This window comes from Giraffa tippelskirchi, chromosome 10 (genome assembly GCF_054371585.1).
Source record: "Giraffa tippelskirchi isolate mGirTip1 chromosome 10, T2T-mGirTip1v1.2.pri, whole genome shotgun sequence".
Classification (NCBI taxonomy): domain Eukaryota; kingdom Metazoa; phylum Chordata; class Mammalia; order Artiodactyla; family Giraffidae; genus Giraffa; species Giraffa tippelskirchi.
Window position 1 is genome coordinate 83,483,410 of NC_137284.1, and position 18,997 is coordinate 83,502,406.

The 18,997-nt window shown below is 36.4% G+C and overlaps 1 protein-coding gene across 1 annotated transcript in view; it reads left to right on the top strand.

Moving 5' to 3' along the window:
• The first annotated feature begins 1,990 nt into the window (after window positions 1–1,990).
• Window positions 1,991–18,997, top strand: part of SEMA3E (semaphorin 3E) — a 271,541-nt gene continuing 254,534 nt past the window's right edge. Inside the window, exon 1 of the mRNA XM_081531726.1 lies at window positions 1,991–2,735. Within this exon, the coding sequence (XP_081387852.1) occupies window positions 2,621–2,735 (115 nt within the window). The 5' untranslated portion in view covers window positions 1,991–2,620. The remainder of the gene's footprint in view (window positions 2,736–18,997) is intronic.

The following is an 18,997-nucleotide window of genomic DNA, read 5'->3' on the forward strand; positions in this document are numbered from 1 at the left end:
TGATGATTAATAGAAAACTCTTTTACTTTTCAAAAAACGTCTGGTTTGGATGATAAATTGTATGATGACCCTGCTCCTGAGAATTCTTTTATTTTATGATGTGAATGACTGATTTGGTCCTTATGACTCTTCATTCCTTTGCTTGTGGCTAGAGCCACACAGGGGTAGCTGAGGCTATGGTTAGTATTTTTAATAGTCATTTTAGGGGGACATCATCTGTATGCTCTGTATAGACTAGAAAAAAAGGATAAAAGGACAGAGAGAAAAGTTAAAGGGAATAAGCAATGACATTGATGACTGAAGGATAAACCAAAGCACATTTTTGAGGCACCCAAGGAGTTCATGAATCTGGCACAGACTTCAAAATGCTCTAACCTTATCTAAAGGAGGACATACAAACACTGAAAATGAATCTGGGTTATAGTGGTATGTATGTAACTAGCATCCATAACATTTATCCCTGTATCAGTAGTCAATGGTGTGAATTCTATATCCTAATGAAATGGCTGTGAAATGTTACATTGCTTTAGTTTCATCATAGGGTTAGGACAGGCTCTGTACAAGCTTAAATAGAATTTCATTTGCATGAGTGTAGGCATGCATTTGTAATAAAAGTTATATCCATCATATTTACTTTTTCTGGAATCCTACTGTTAGATAACACATCTAAAAGCTGCTATTTAATTTCTAGTTATTTCAATTCTGGAAGAAAGTAAAAGAGGATTCCAAAGGTATGTTATAGCACACTTAGAACAACCTTTAGGTCTATAGCTCATCAGACTGGCTCTTAAAATAGGCAAGTGCCTACAGAGACCACCCCAGCTTAAAAGTATCTAAATACTTCATGTTACTTTACTGTTAAATAATGTTTGGAGTTTGTTATCTTTTGTAGACCTTGGAAATCTAATTATTTATAATATCCAGTGACATTTACATTTTGCTGAATATACTTTGCTTGTACTAGAACATATCATGCTTAGGAAAATGGGTAAAGAATGCTTGGTTCTACATTTGTTTATATATAATGCAAAATAACTCTGCTATCTTGTTGTTATAAATGCATTATTTTAAAACCATAATTCTCAAGAAGTGTTCCTAATCATTACCTTTTAAAATGCAGAATGAGAAAAAGAGTTGAAATCATTTGTTGACCATTAACTTTAAACTATCAAGTCAAATATCCATTCAAGTTTATTGGTATCTTAAAATAATACCATTCATTTCCATGCCAACAGCTATGGAGTGTTTGGTTTAGTTTTTGAGATTGATTGAAAGTAGATTGTAAAGGTGACCTATTGTGTTAAGCTTATTTACACAAACATAGTGTCTTGGAAAATAAATTCTAAAAGTGCATAGCAGTTGAACCCCAAGGTATTTTACATCCCAACTTTTCTAGTATCTACTGGGATCTGTCCCATAGAGAATCTCATTTACCATAGTTATCTTATATAGGAGAAGAATCACCTCAAAAGTTAATTATTCCAAAATTTGAGATGAAATTTATGACCTGCTTATAAAAAAGAATTTGCTTTTGATTTGAAGAATTTGCACATTTGAAGAATGGCACAAGACACTTTGTTAGTTTTAACGTATCAACGAAATAATCACAGACGCATTTTCTCAGGTTCTTGAAATGCTTTCCTTACAGCAGTTGAAAATGACATTTCTAAGATGCAATCAATATAAAAAGGCAAAAATGTGAAAAAAAATGCAATTTCAGTGGAAACGGAAAAAAAAAATCAATTTGGGTACTGAATGGTGACAGATAGATTGTTTTAAATGAATCTGTATTTATTCAAGGGTTAATCCTGATGAGTGAGAATTTGAAAGCCCTTCCTGACCCTCCATCCTCTTAGGTTATACTGATTTTTAAGTAAGCAGCCGATTGTATATCATTGTCCCTCCTGATTCCCCTTTCCCATCAAAATGTGAACTTCTCTCCTGTCGCTGAGTGACGCGGGGCCAATAATACTGGAAGGGCGGGTGGGACGAGGGCACGTGGACCAGAAACACTTCCTAGAAACAGCAAGTATGCTGCTCAACCCCGCCTGAACTTTCCCCGTAAACACAGCTCGCTGACAGCGGCATCCCTGCTGGGTGGATCCTGCAACTCCTGGAGGGAATGGCACTTCTTGTTTTTAATTAGCAAGGTGAAAGGTGAATTAAAACTAGCTGTTTGGCAAGTCAGTGCAAGAAGCTGACTTCTGAGAGGCTTCAAGGAGCCAGAAGAGAAGAGGAGCTCCACGGGGGTGAAGGCAGTGCGTGTGCTGGGCTTGTTGTTGTTGTTTTTTCTGAATGAATCGCTTGCATAAGTGACTCAGATAATACAGTTTCTTCCTGAATCTACCCGCTTAGTGACTGAAAAGAGCTCTAGGCAGGACATGGCAGTGAAGACTCACTCCTTGGAATGTCCTCTTGCTCCTGGCTTATAAACAACTGTCCTGGGGAAAAGCAGGTTTTACATATCCAAACACAGCCTGACAAATGGCACTTTGGAACTGTGCTTTCTGATGACAACGCGTTCGATTTGTGACAAAGCCTCTCTCGTACGCTGCCCCTGGAGGGGAGTCCTAAGTAAAACTCACCCCGCCAGAGAGTGAGGATCGCAGCGGCAGGCAGCATGGCATCGGCTGGGCACCTCGTCACCTGGCTCCTGTGGGGCTACTTGCTGGAGTTATGGACAGGAGGTCACACAGCTGACACCCCGCATCCCCGCTTACGCCTGTCACATAAAGGTAGGTGACCTTTTGTTTAGAAAAAAATTAAAATCATTTAACATTGATCTTTGGTCTCCAGACTCTTAACATGCACCTGAAAAAAATTACTGAAAAATTGACTGAAGCTTCTAAGTACCTTTAATGAATAGGTCATAGCTAACCACAGCTGAAAATAGTGTAAAATCACAGGCTAACTTTAGAGACGTTATTTTTGTCTTGTAAATATTAGGTTTTGTTAATAAGTTCACTCACTAGCTGACACAACAGGAGAGAGAAGGAAGCAGGTTGTAAAGAGCTTTGAGGGGCTGAATCCACCAAGTTAGCAGTGGGTATTTAAATATCAATTCATGCATAAAGGGAAGCAAGCATGTTAGGGAAGGGCTGTAGAAATAGAGGTGCAATTGATTTTTTTGTTTTGTGTTGTCCATAATGGGGATGAGAAGAGGAAAAAAGAAGATTCTTGAGAATAAAATGATTCCTTGCCCATTATAACAAAGTCATCACTGTATGATTAAAATGACTCACAACTGTTATAAACTAGCTTTCAATTAAATTGATTATTAGAAATTTTTTATATGTGGCAAGAAAAAAAATCAGTTTGTTAACAATCTCTGTAAACTGGTTTATATTGATTTAAAGTGTTAAATACTGTACACTAGCATCTATTCTTTTTTAATGTAAATTTGTATTGCTTAATTGAAGATCTATCTTCAATTGAAATGCTTATTTTATTCTGCTACTATGTTTTGTAAAGCAGCATTTAGTCATAAATAAATGATCAAATGATAGCTTTTACATCAAGGCCCATAAAAGCCAGTCATGAATAGGTTTGATGACACTTCCTATAAACAAACAAGCAACAAACAAAACCCATACTCTATGAAAGTGACTTTGCTGACTTAAAAGATTTTTGAAATAAATTTTCAGGAAAGAAGTATTTGTTATCATTAATCATTGAGACAGATAATAGATGGAATAGTGAAAATTACATAAGAAACGTTTTTCAATAGTTTAGGCTTTTAAATTGTCTCCCACTGTAGAAAGTATTCTGTATTTTTAAAATACGAGCGTAATCTTTACCAGAAGGAAAAACCAAAAGGGAGGCCTCAATTTTAATGACACATTTTTTTTTGGTTTTTTTTGGACAATTATCAGTTGATTTGATTATAGAAATGTCTCATTTTTAGAACAGCTAAAAATCTATGCATATTTTCTTAGCTTAAACAGATTTCTGATAATACTCCCAAGTATGTAGCATAAATTTAAGAAACACATTGACCCTGAATTTGTATTTAAAATATAGTGCCTAGAATTAGTATAATTTATTTGATTTGGAAAGATGTTTTATGGTATGTACCAACATACATAATCCTAAGAAGTTAAGATCAAATATACCTAAATGTTAAAATTTGATGTGATGGAATATGGACACATAAGGATGTCAGAGAAAGAAAACATAATAATGGATTCTTTTTCTATTGTAGACAAGTGGGTAAGCTGCCAAATTTGTCAAGTTACCATTCTGCTGTGCATGGTATCAACCCTCTATACTTTATTACTCAGATGCTTGTTTTTTGATAGCTCAGTATCAGTGTTTCCAGAGATATCTCATTTTAATATTTTTCATTGGGGAACTTCTAATTTAGTCAGAGCCTACCAGAACTCTAGTGCATAATTTTGTCATCAGCCTCATCTTCAACACATCTCTCTTGATCAGAGGAGTAACTGTAACTGATTTTTACGAGTTGTGTTAAGTGATGTGGGAGGACCACTGCTTGTATCTATGGATACTAGACTGAAAACTCCGGTAAGATTTCCTCTTGGCTTTTCTTAACCTTTTGATATAATGGCACTAGCTGAAAATGTGCAATATTGTGCTTTTATATAAAGATAGTATAAAGTTACCTGAAAATAGGATGTTCCCACCTGTGCAGTTTAATTGCCAAAGTCAGTTGAGAGATCACACCAGAGATGCAGCCTGAAGCAGCAAATGCCTCCTGCACTGCAGGTGTTTCAGTGAAAGGGAAGCACAGAACTGTCAGAGTAGGGACATTCTGTCCCATTAATACAGTAAAAATAACACATTCACCTCTCTACACTTCAGAATCAATGGACATTTTAGCAGTGTCCAAAAACTGCAGACAGAATATTTTAGAGTATACTCTTTTGCTATCGGAAATGATATCCAAATAGGTGAAATTTTAGTAGTCAGTAAATTATGTGATTAATATTGTACATGAATGTGTGGTCATTAAAAATAAGATACATGAGACATAAGTAATCTAGCATCTTTGCACTGCTGTCTGACCCCCTGTGGAGAAATCCAGTAAGGCTTCCTGGAGGTAGTCTACTAGATTCATCCAGGGATTCATTTCATAGCAATTATCTGTGCCATGTGGGAAAAGGACAAGCATCTTTCTTGTATCTTCCATTATCAAGATGGTACTGGAGACCACAAGCCTCGTGTTTCTTCCCAAAGAGGAGGGGGAGGTCTCAGTGTCATATATTAATATAAAGCTTGAATTGAATTGTGTAAAAATATGTTCAGAAAAAAATTATCCAGGAATTGCCCTTTTTCCTCTCTCCTTCATTCTTCTCTAACCCTGGAAGTGGCATGTTCTTCAGCAGAGCTTGAGAGAAGACCATTAGGATCAAAAGGGAGAAAAGGCAGAGAGGGAGGGGGACAAAATATAACATTGGGATCAAATATGGAGCATCTTATAGCTTATTCCTCACTGCTCTCCACCCACAGTGGGATAATATTGAATTCTTCCCTCTTCTACTGAATATCCACTCCACTCTGCTATTAAGGAAAAATGCTAACTTAAGGCAAGCCTTGTAAATAAAGAAATGAAATATTTGCTTTTATTGAGGCAATACATATATCTTTGAATGCATTTTACAGGTTCAAGATAAATTGGGTTAACAAAAACATAAAAAGATAAAATGGCAAGATTCTGTCCTGCCCTGTCAGAATGTTCAGTCAAGATAGGGGTTGAGATTAACTATGTCAGACAAGAATTTGAAAGTTTCTGAACAGTTAAGAATTTATCACCAGTTTTATAGCCAATACCCTAAAGAGGGTAATTTTGATATAATTAGTACAAATTTATAATATTCTACCCAAGGATTTCTTTGAAAAGTAGCTATAAGCCTCATGACAGAAAATAATGAGAATGAAGGCAAGAGAATAGAGGGAGAAATGTTCTGGTGGATTCAGCCACTTCCCTCTGCTGATGTCTGGTCTCTGCTTGTTTTTCACCATCCTGCATTAATGAGGTTACAGGGAAGGCAAAAATATAGCCTTCCTGATAATGGAGCTCAAAGAAGATAAAAACAAATGAGGAAAGCCCATGTCAAAGAAGAAATCCCAGTGCACGTGGAAGGTCCCAGAAATGCAATCAAGGGAGGTTCCAGGTGGGGTAGGTGTTCAAAGACCCCAGAAGGAACTTCACAATTGCAGAAGCCAAGAAGAATGGCTGCTGATAAGCAAAGGGTGTTATCCCAGGATGTTTGATAAAAAAATGTTAAATAAATACATAAATATGGCAGAAATTTAAAAGTGAAAGTCACTCAGTCTCGTCCGACTCTGCGACCCCATGGACCGCAGCCCACCAGGTTCCTCTGTCCATGGGATTCTCCAGGCAAGAATACTGGAGTGGGTTGCCATGCCCTCCTCCAAGGGATCGTCCTAACCCAGGAAGTGAGCCCAGGTCTCCTGCACTGCAGATGGATTCTTTATCATCTGAATCACCAGGCAAGCCCAAATATGACAGAGGATCATTGCTAAAATATGTTGACATTATAAATGTAGATTTGAGCATTGAATACATATCTATACATATAAATATGGGATAGTGAGTATTAACTAGTCTATCTGTATTTTAACATTATAAACAATTAAATGCATATTTTGCATAGTTCAGAGAGCTCAGATTTGAAGTGAGAAGTCTCTACTCCAGCTATAATCTTTTCACTTATACTAATGGTAGTTATGTGTGCCTCAGTTTCCTTAATTTGAAAATAGTGATAGTACTGATATTTTTCACTGGGTTTTTGAGAAGATCAAAACAGAACAATGATACTATAAAATTACACTTTATAACCTAAAAATTATCTTAAAGATGTTTCCTGAAGACTGATAGAAAATGAGAATATTAGAAGGAAACACATTCTAAAGATAAAAAAAACTTTTGGAAATGCCTTAAGTTTGGATATCAATAAGTCCCAGCATCTATAATGCTAGGATAGATGACAGGAAAATTTGCTTGTGATTTGCATAAAGTTTGTAATCTATCCTGAATGCATTCACTCCAAATCCTGTTTCATACCTTTGACCTCCACTTATAGTAATTTATAAGAGAATTACATCATCTGTGTATATTCCAAGATTCATGGTCAATATTTTTGCAATAGAAGTCTGCATATATCTATTTATTATGCATACTCACCTTACACCACACATTTTAGAATTGTTTTTCCATTTATACAAAAAAATGAGATAAAATTCTAGGAGAATATAATAATAAGTTTTGAATGATCATCCTGGAGGTTGTAGTATTTATTTTATATCCAGGGCCAATTATAAAAGGCAGTGACTGAGCCGGTTTTTCCTGGACTGGCTCATAGCTTGGGTTTCTTAGCCAGTAACTAGGTATTATCAATAATGACATTAGTTACACATCCCTGTGTGGTTAATAAATAAAACTGGTTATAAGACATGATTCATAAAGAAAGTAGTTAGAAAGGACCCAGGGGTGAATACAAACCTTACTATCCAGATCTCCGTGAGGGAGAGTTAGTGAGAATTAATTGATAAATTTATTAAGAAACAGTTTATATTTGAAAAAAAAAAAAAGAAGCCACTGGGTAAGAAGAAAGGATTACAATAAGTTTTGTTGAGTTTTGTTTATACAGAATGTACTTTTCATAGAGGTCTATGTAAGGATTTTAAATAACACTATTCTTTGTATTTTCATCTGTTGCTTACAAATATTGCTCGTGTATCACAGAAATGCACCTGGATAAACAAAAGCTTCAGAATGGCTCTATGAATTATTCAGTTCATATGTATATGTTGAGTATGACAATGAGAAAACAGTTATCTTTAATGTAAAATAGGGTGAGGAGAGGTCAGAATTAGGGAAAGTTGTAAATAAACGGGGCCAATTTTGCACCAAAAAATGATTTAGCCATAGAAAATCATGTCTCAAAAATTTTGTGAAGACTGTGTTCTATACATAATAAAGAACCAATACTTGTTCTTGACTAAAAAATACATGCAGTAATCATGTTGTCCCAATAGAATATTCTTTCAAAAATTTATGTTACAGTATTATTTTATTGTCCATGTCAGATTTGTCATTTAATGAGGATATTTCATAGAGATGGCCTCTCTTCCTGTCTAGGATAAGATGACTTGGTGGGACCAGTTCTATGACCACATAATAAAGCACCAAACATCAAATCGGTCATTGCTGGTAAAAAATTATTGTTAACAATCTGCTGAGTAGTTTTCTTTCATCAAAGATATCTGTTGGGATCATTCTGGGGAGTTCTTAGTGGGAGAGCATACAAAGATTTACACAAAAGATTTACTTTATCTTTGTGTGTAAAACTCTTCTGTGATTTAGTAGAGGAATTTAGTCTGCAGGAATCCAGAAATGGCACTTTGCATGCATGCATGCCCCTTCATACATAGCCACCGCAGTGTTAAAATGGTCTGGTAAGTTCAGAGAAATTAAAAGAAAACAAAACTGAAGTTATACCACTTGCAACATTTTCCTAAAGGCATAAAGATTTCGATTATTTTCTTGGTTTCAATAGACAGGGTCAATTGCTGTTAGTAGTCTTTAGCACAACATCTGATACTTTGGAATATTATATAAATTATACAAAGGATGATGATTGTTTTAATGAAGAATTTTTTCCAAGTATAGTCTTACATAACATTTGGAGCGTAAGAGAAACTATCAATGTCATTAGTTTCTTGGGCTTAAGCAAGCATTATTCCTTGTACTCATGTTAAGGATGATAATGACAAGACTGGATATTTTATCAGCTGGATTTTCTGGACTATGAAAAAGATATGTTAATACCTCATTTGAACCAATTGTTATAGTTTCTGATAGTGAAGAACATTTTCTGTCAGAGAATGTGATGATTTCAAAAACAGGCATGTTTGTGGAATTGATAAGTTGATTTCCTATAGCCCTGGTGGTGATCGAAGCAGTTGGTGGCTTGGCTCCAATGCTTAGTTCAGAATATTCCCACCATAAGGCCCCATTGCCCTGGTAATTTTGACTCTACAACTAGTATGGAAAAGAAAAAGAGAAATTCATGACTTGCCTGATTTTCAGGGTTTAAAAACATATTTCTGCTTCTATCTTTAATCATCACTGCTTTCTGGTCAAGGACTTAGCTCATAGCCTTGGCACAGTACACATAGAAAAGTAGTTTAGGCCAAAGAATTACAAAACACTCTCACATTCTAATGTCATTAGCCTAAAAACTCCAGATTTTGGATGTTACTTATGGCTGCATGACTTGAGAAAGTTACTTATCTCTTCTGGGTATGAATTTTCTCATTTTTAAAATGGGGTGATATTTAACTTGCAGCATCCTGAAAGAATTACTTGAGATACTGCAAATTAGTGTGGTAAATACTTTAGCTTTAGGATGCTTTTCATAAATTACTCATGAATCAGAAGAGGCTCAGGGAGAATTAGCCTACTCTTGTTCCCTTTTTTATTCTAAAAGCAATCATGAGTTAATTATTAACTTAACCTCTTAAAATAAGGGCAAATCTTTAATCAACAATTTTTTTTTTTTTAACTTGAAAGCAAAGTTTTTTTGTTTTTGTTTTTAAATGAAGTCCAGCTCTAAATGGAGTAGATGACTGGAAAGAACATAAGATATTGGTATCTCTTATGCTTGTAAGTTACCATAAGATTATTTTATTGATAATTTAAAGAAAGTTGGAACTTTATCTGATGGCACTTTGGAGACAAGAGACCAAAGCCATAAAATAAACAGAAGTTACTAACAAAGATAATTGTAGACCCGGCTTTGTAAGACACAATGGAACAGATATTACTAAGAGCAGATCACACTGTCAGAAGTTAAACCAAACAGTGGCCTGTAAGCAATCAGCCCAATATACATTGTTTGCTTTGAAAGTGAGAGAAAGCTTTCCATCCTACCTTTCCCCTGGACAAACAGGTAAGGTATATGCTGCCGAGCACAGTTCCTTACCCTTAGTAGGTGTTCAGTCAATGTTCATTGACCAGGTATGTGAATAAAGCACAATGATTTAGAGCAGCCTTTTTTTTTTTTTTAAAGAAATACCTGATACTTGGGTGGGGTGAAGAGTATCAAGGAAACTAAGGAATCCAAAACAAATATTTATGGCTCCTTTGATAAAACATACATGAGGAGAAAGGCTGGGGCTTTCTCTGCCTGTTCACCTTCCTTCACCTCAGCTTTGCATTGTGTGGAGCTGCTGGGGCCTCCAGACACCTTCCAACAGGTCAGCCATATTCTCTAATCTATATCCAGTCCTCTTTAAAACAAAACAAAACAAAACAAAACAAAACCTACTTTTTGATGCTTTTGTCATTCTTGAATGATCACCACAACTAGTTCCTTTACTTCTCCTGTCACTTGTTTCTTTGACTTCTCCTCAGTGTTGTCACCAACCCTCTTCTTTCTTTCTCTCCCCACCTTTTCCAGATAGATATTATGATTTCTTCCCTACCTTAAGCCAAATGTGAAATGAAAGCATTTTAAGTGAATGATGTCTATTTACTGGTCTGAGTTGACCTGAGTAGTTATTTTATTGGCTAGTTCAATGAATAGAAGACATGACTTGACTCATTAGGCATTAAAAATGTGTTGAAATGTATGGCTTAGGAAATAATGAAATAGTAAATAGCTTACTAGTAACTTGGACAACTTACCCTGTTTGTGTAACCAGTGAGTGGCTGATATTCCCAGCACCATGACACTGTGGGGACTGGGAGGGGAGAATTAGGGTCCTTGAGCAGGGCAGAACAGAGCCTGCCAGCCTGTTCCCTCTGTGGATAATGTTGCTGCTGCTGCTGCTGCTAAGTCACGTCAGTCGTGTCTGACTCTGTGCGACCCCATAGATGGCAGCCCACCAGGCTCCCCCGTTCCTGGGATTCTCCAGGCAAGAGTACTGGAGTGGGTCACCAGTGCCTTCTCCAGTGGATAATGTTGCTGCTGCTGCTGCTGCTAAGTCACTTCAGTCATGTCCGACTCTGTGCGACCCCATAGACGGCAGCCCACCAGGCTCTGCCATCCCTGGGATTCTCCAGGCAAGAACACTGGAGTGGGTTGCCATTTCCTTCTCCAGTGCATGAAAGGGAAAAGTGAAAGTGAAGTCACTCAGTCGTGTTCGACCCTTAGCGACCCCATGGCCTGCAGCCTACCAGGCTCCTCCGTCCATGGGATTTTCCAGGCAAGAGTACTGGAGTGGGGTGCCATTGCCTTCTCCGGGATAATGTTGAGCTTAGTGTAAAAATATTAATTATGTAAAACTATCTATTTCCAAGTATTTTTGGTTCATTTTCTCTGAGTTATGATTTTTTAACTCATTGAAACCACAGTAGAGAGGGTGTTTTATTTACAGGATGGAGCAGAAGAGTAGCATCCATAAGGCTATGTTTCAGTGGTGACTTTAGGTGGCTCAACCAACTCCAGAACCAGAAAAGAACAGCAGCAATGAAAATGGGAATAAAAAAGTGAGGGGTCAGTTGGGGACATTGACCTTTTCCCTCCTGACTAGTTTCCTCCCAGGAAATGATGGGAACTGAGGAGAGCTTTAAATTCAAAGCTCAGGATGCACTGTGGAAATAAACCTGAAGAGGAAATGTGCTGACCGTGTTGCATATAGCTATTCACTCCTGCTGATTGCTTTTTTCCTAACCCTGAGTCAAAAATTTATCATGGACCATGTGATTTCAGAGATCCTTTCCAATTCTAGAAATGTAGGTCTCTTTACTTCTCCTCCCAGACCTCCCAGTGTGCCTCATTTCCCCAAAACACTTTGAACGTTTTATTAGGAGACAGCATGTGCTAGTGGAAAGAGTATGTATGGATTCAGTTTTAAAAAATCCTAGATTTGAATCACAGCTTATCCTATTCGATGTCATATTGTTGATGCTAAATCACTGAACTTCTTTGGAGGCTTAATTTCCTCATAAGTACACAGGAACAAATTTCTATCTCATGTGATTCTTGTATAAAATATAAATATACCTTGGAGATGTGGGATACTGTGAAAGAATGACTTATTATATTTTCTGACTTATGTGTCTTTAACTATGTTTTAACATCCTTGAGGGCAAGGAATATTTTTTTGGTGAGATCCTGTGGACAGAATAAAGTGACCTAATCAGATCATTCCTAAATGCTGGAGGTTTAGTATCTACTGAATAAAAACAAAACAAACAAAAAAGTTTTATGATTGTTTTTGGCTTCCATGTTATGGTCAAAACGACAAAAGTTTATTTCTTTAAGGGGTAGAGCTACTGCTGAATAATTAACCCAAGAGAGGCTTAGTGGAGCTTCATCTCAGAGGAGATAATGTTGCTTATGATACTTTTCTTAAACTCTCCGTCTAAAGTAGGGGCTGAGAGGAGATAGACACTGGTATTAATCCAGTGCTGTACAGTGTCTGGGACTGGCAACATTAGCATCCCCTGTGAGCTACTGAATTAGGCTGTTGTTGTTCAGTCACCAAGTGATGTCTGACTCTTTGCGACCCCATGGACTGTAGCATGCCAGGCTTCCCTGTCCCTCACCATCTCCTGAAGTTTGCCTAAGTTCCTGTCCATTGCATTGGTGATGCCATCCAACCATCTCATCCTCTGTCATTCTCTTCTTCTGCCTTCAATCTTTCCCAGCATCAGGGTCTTTTCCAATGAGCTGACTGTTCACATCAGGTGGCCCAAGTATTGGAGCTTCAGTTTCAGCATCATTCTTTCCAATGAGTATTTAGGATTGATTTCTTTTAAGATTACTTGCTGTCCAAGGGGCTCTCAAGAGTCTTCTCCAGCACCACAGTTTAAAAGCATGAACTCTTTCACACCCTGCCTTCATTATGTTCCAGCTCTCACAAGCATACGTGACTACTGGAAAGACCACAGCCTTGAATATAAGGACTTTGTTGCAAAGTGATGTCTTTGCTTTTAAACACACTGTCTAGGTTTGTCATGGCTTTCCTTTCAAGAAGCAATCATCTTCTAATTTCATGACTACAGTCACTATTCACAGTGATTTTAGAGCCCAAGAAAAGGAAATCTGTCACCGCTTCCACCTTTTCCCCTTCTATTTGCCATGATGTGATGGGACCAGATGCCATGATCTTAGTTTTTTTTTTTTTTTAATACTGAGTTTTAAGTCAACTTTTTCACTCTCTTCCTTCACCTTCAGCAAGATGTTCTTTAGTTCCTCTTTGCCTTCTCGCATTATAGTGGTATCATCTGCATATCTGAGATTGTTGTTATTTCTCCTGGTAATCTTGATTCCAGCTTGTAACTCATCCAGCTTGGCATTTCTCAGAATGTGCTCTACATGTAAGTTAAATAAAAGGATGACAGTGAACAGCCTTATCATGCTCCTTTCTCAATCCTGAACCAGGCATTTGTTCCATACAAGGTTCTAACTGTTGCTTCTGGTCCCACATACAGATTTCTCAGGAGATAAGTAAGATGATCTGGTATTATTATCTCTTTAAGAATTTTCTGCAGTTTGTTATGATCCACACAGTCAAAGGCTTTAACATAGTCAATGAAACAAAGGTAGATGTTTTTCTGAAATTCCCTAGTTTTTTCTATGATCCAGTGAATATTGGCAATTTGATCTCTGGTTCCTCTGCCTTTTCTAAACCCAGCTTGGATGTCTGGAAGTTCTTCACATAATGCTGAAGCCTGGCTTAGAGGATTTTGAGTATAACCTTACTAGCATGGGAGATGAGTGCAATAATCTGGGTTTAAGCATTCTTTAGTACTGCTCTTCTTGGGAATTTGGATAAGGGTTGACCTTTTCAAGTCCTGTAGCCACTTCTGGGTTTTCCAAATTTGCTGACATATTGAGTGCAGCCCTCTGATAGCATCGTCTTTTAGAATTTTAAATAGCTCTGCTGGAATGCCATCACCTCCACTAGCTTTATTGACAGCAGTGCTTCCTAAGGCCCACTTGACTTCACACTCCAGAATTAGGCTTACTGAGTCAGTAATTCTGGGGTTCAGGATTCTGTGTTTTAACAAGCCCTGCAGGGGATTCTTTTATTTTATTTTTTTATTTTTGGAGGACAATTGCTTTACAATGTTGTTTTGGTTTCTGCCATATATCATCATGAATCAGTCATAGATATACATATATCCCCTTCCTCTTGAATCTCCCTCCCACCTCCCACCCCATCCCACCCCTCTAGAGAGTCACAGAGGACAAGGCTGAGCTCCCTGTAATATACAGCAACTTCCCATTAGCTATCTATTTTACACAGGGTAATGAATATATTTCAATGCTACTCTCTCTATTCATCCCACCCTCTCCTTCCCTCTCTGTGTCCACAAGTCTGTTCTCTATGTCTGAGTCTCTGTTCCCTGCAGGGGATTCTTAATGCACTCTTAAGCATGGGAAATATTAGGCTAAGTGTTTGGGATGATGCTACAGAGGAGCCTTGCTTTCGTATTAACTTTTTCATTTTTCCTCCTTCAGATCTATCACCCACATACATCATAAGTGACACCAGGTTAAGGTGTCATTTATTTAAATTTCCAAATTACAGCCTTAATCTTCAAAAATATATTTAAATTCATAAATATCTAATATGCCATTCTCTGTCCATTACGTTTTTCTATTAGATAATATATATATATATAGTATATACAGGCATTGATAAGCATTTATCATATAAATTAAATGTTTTTAATGATTTTTCATGGCATAAACTGTGACACATGGTGCTATCATTGAGTTTAGGTAAGAAAACATTTAATATTAGCAGATTGTGGAAAAGCATTTTGTAAGATTCCAGGTGTCCTTTATCTCTCAATGGGAAGTTTTCTCAGGCTAATGGAGTTAGGCGCACTTCATCCCTGTTACACATCCTGATCTTTCCCTTAATGGATTCAGAAGTTTCTATATCTTTTTAATAGTTATTCATTCAATCATTCACTTAATACATGACTATTTGTTGAGCTTCTTCAGTGTTTTAAATACTGGGCATCATGCTAGGAATTTTAGAATAAAAAACATAGTTCTCCAAATGGAATTTAGTATACTGGATTGTAGCCTGGAACAGTACAAGAATATTAGGTAAAAATTAAGGAAATCTGAACAAAGTATGAGTTTTGGCTAATAATAATGTATGAATGTTAGCTCATTAACTGTGACAGATGGACCACACTAATGTAAACTGTTAATAATAGAGGAAACTGGCCGTGGGTTTATGGAAACTTTTATACTAGCTTCACAACTTTTCTGTAAATCTAAAACTATTCTAATATTAAAAGTTTGTTAAAATACACACACACATACACACACACACATAGTGCCTCTACCCAAACCCTTTCTCCAAGAAACTTAAGACTAGTTGTAAAAAGAGACAAGTTGTGATAAAGCCGGACTTTTTTTTTTTTTTTTTTTTACATACTAAAGGTTAGAACAAAGTGCTATGGAAGCATAGAGTGGGGGGTGAAACAACCAGAGCTCAGTCTTGGAGGTAAATAGGAGGAGACTGGTTGAAAAGCAATGAGCAAACTATGTGTCTTGGGCCATCTTGCCACCATTCCTGCTAACCTTCCAGTGCCACCCCTTTACATATAATGCACTGTCTCCTCCTAGAAATATAGGTATCTAATTAACTGAATTCCATTGTATCCATAGTTTTACTACTGGTAGCATCACAAGCGCTCTCTATTCATGTTAAATTAAGTTGGCCTCATTTCTCTATGACTTTAAGGAATTCTTGTTTTCTTTGTATGACTAATATGAGATTAATGCACATTCACGAGTAGATTTTGAAAGTTTTAAAGGCAAGTATATTGCATTTTATTGTTTAAATCCCTAGAATCTAACAAATTTAAGGTACTTACTAAACTTATACCTATTTCACTTAATGTAAAAATATTTCATTATGTCTGAAAGTGAAAGTGAAAGTCTCCCGGTCATGTCCGACTCTATGCAACCCCATGGACTATACAGTCCATGGACTTCTCCAGGCCAGAATACTGGAGTGGGTAGGCTTTCCCTTCTCCAGGGGATCTTCCCAACCCAGGGATCGAATCCAGATCTCCCACATTGCAGGAGGATTCCTTACCTGCTGAGACAGAAGGGAAGCCCAAGAATACTGGAGTAGGTAGCCTCTCCCTTCTCCAGAGGATCTTCCTGACACAGAAGTCGAACCAGGATCTCAATTCTGTAGGCTGATTCTTTACCAACTGAGTTATCAGAGAAGCCCCTCATTATGTCTAATCACATTAGTATTATCATCTTCATTCTTTTGTCTGATGCAATATATAACTAGATTCCTAAATAAAAAAAGATGACAGAAAGTGAGATGATGGAACTTGAGGGAGCATTCAGAAGTCAGGAAAAATGATAGGAATACTTCTCTTTTGTCCCTGACTCAAAATGTTAGGCTCCAGTTTGGCTTCAGGTTTTCTGTTACAAAAGTTATAAAGAGAAATCTAGAACAGCTTTAAAAATTTTTAGAAAATATTCATATTTTATTGAAATAAAGTACAAAGCTTTGGCAGAGAGTGGTTTGAATTCATCTGGGTCATTACATGATCAATGTCCCATTTGAGTCACCTTTTCTTCCCATTAGCCCCAGTTGTGATCTTCTAGTGTCCAATGAAGAATCTCATTTGTGTCTAGAGTGATGAATGATGAAAAGAGAGACAAGTAATGCATGAAATCAAGTGACAAAGCCTAAAGCCTAGTTAGGACTTGGAAAAACATAACAACTTACCCACAGTTTTGTTTTTAAAGGATGCCCTAAATGATCAAAAGGAGAATGTTTTTCGTTTTCATCAGTTAATCCCTATGCAGAAGTTATTTTATGAGTAATTTGACTACGCTGCCTTTTTGTTTTGTTAATTGATAAATTTTAAAAGCATAGCTGTCGGTAATAATACTGTGAGGAGAATAAACAATTGTTACCAGTTTTATAATTATAGTTAGCTTATGTAAGATATTTTCCAATCAAAATTAATTGGGAAAGAACCAATGAAAAATTTGAATAAGGAAAAAAATTACCTTATTGTGTATAAACCTTATAAAAATTGACAACATATTTTGAAATGTACCTTTGAGTTTTTTTAGCACCATATGAATTAATCAAATATAATACACCTAACGTAAAAGAAGAAATTAATGGACATAAAGAGAAATGTCATAAATAAATTCAGGAGAAAACACACATTTGTCACTGCCTTTTACTATAAGGAGTAGAAAAATAATATGTTTTGTAAAGAATACATTGGGAAAGGTAATGGAAAATAAAAATTGAAGTAGCTCTTTCATTATTGATCAAAATGACATAACTAATTTTTCCTTACCAAAAATAAAGATAAAGAAAGGAGATAAAAAGGAAATTTCAAGTTTGACACTATTACAACGCATAGATGCTATACATATTTCTGGTCAGATGAATGGTATCTAACAGATACTTTATAATTGCTTTAAATGGGTTCTAGGATATTGAGCTTGCTGGCTCTTTAAGGGTCTGCATAAACTTGAGTTAACCATATGGTGAATTCTTAGAATAGTCATACTACTCCATGTTTAAAATTTAAATTAAAAAGAAAAAAAAATTTCAAAGTCAAATGTTAGAATTTTAGTTGTTGGCATGTTCAATTGCCCATAAAATTGCACCTTCCCATTAATAAAGGAACACAAAGTACTCTATTTTTGTTCATCTAGAATGAAGAAAAATAAAAGATGGCACTTTGAAATACTGGAATGGATATTATGAGCCACCCCCAAAATACCAATTTTGTTACTTTATTGCTCCAGTTACGGGAAGGTAATACGTTTAAGGGCTTCCCTGGTGGCTCCGTGGTAAAGAATCCACCTGCAATGCAGGAAATGCAGGTTTGATCTCTGAGTTGGGAAGATCTCCTGGAGAAGGGCACAGCAACCCATTCCAGTATTCTTGCATAGAGAATTCCATGGACAGAGGATCCTGGCAGGCTACAGTCTATAGGATCGCAAAGAGTCAGACATGAGTGAAGCAATTGAGCATGCATGCACACAGCACACATGATATGTTTAAACTTCACATTAATATATTTTGACTTTCTAGTAATTCCCCAAAGCAAAACTCCATTACAATAATATTTAAATAACCATAGAAAGAAGAAAAATATTACAGTTAAGTCAATTATGCTTATAATTAAAAGGCTATAATTGTATCTTTGTCATTAAAATTCTCAGAAATAAGACAAAAGTTATGTGCTGGGCACTGCTTTTGACAGATTTTTTTGCCAAATGTTTTTTGCTTGCTCCGAAATGTGTATGCCCAAACTGCAGTCTGATATATTTTAGGATTGTAGAAGAATTTTTCATATTTGGAGAAAAAAATGGAAGTCTCAAAGATGTCAATACAATTGAGCAAGAATAAAAATGAAAAATAAAATTAGAAAATTCATACCGATAAGAAAGTCTACATGTAAATTGAGCAATGATCACTCAGAAAGACATTTAGATGCCTTCTATAATATTAGTCTCGAAGGATGTTAAATAAATAGAATACTAGGATTTTATTACATGCAGTTATGCTTTGGAATATGTGATTATGTTTACTACACATTTACATTTCTATGTTAGTGAACTATGTAACAGCACGTTTTTTTTTTTTAGATTGGAAATGCCATTTGCCAATTTTAGTCTGCTAATTTATACCCATAATTTAATTGGGACAGATCTTGATATTGCTTAATTTTTGAACATCCAGAATTCTGGTAATATGAGAAAATGCATACAAAATTTGTCTTTAGTAAATCTTGCTCATGATGGAATAAACTCTTGCTAGCAAAAGCATGACTATAGGGCATACTCTCTCTGTGAATGGTTTGTGCAGTACTGCAGTTTGGTTGCTGACAGCTCAGTTGCACTTCACTTCTGAGGCTCTCTTAGCCAGACTCTGAGTTTCCATTCACTCTCCTAGCCACTGAAATTTCCTTTTGTCTTCACTGATGGTTTTTTTCCTCTTAACAAATAGGCCCAGCTGCTACTACAGCCGGTTG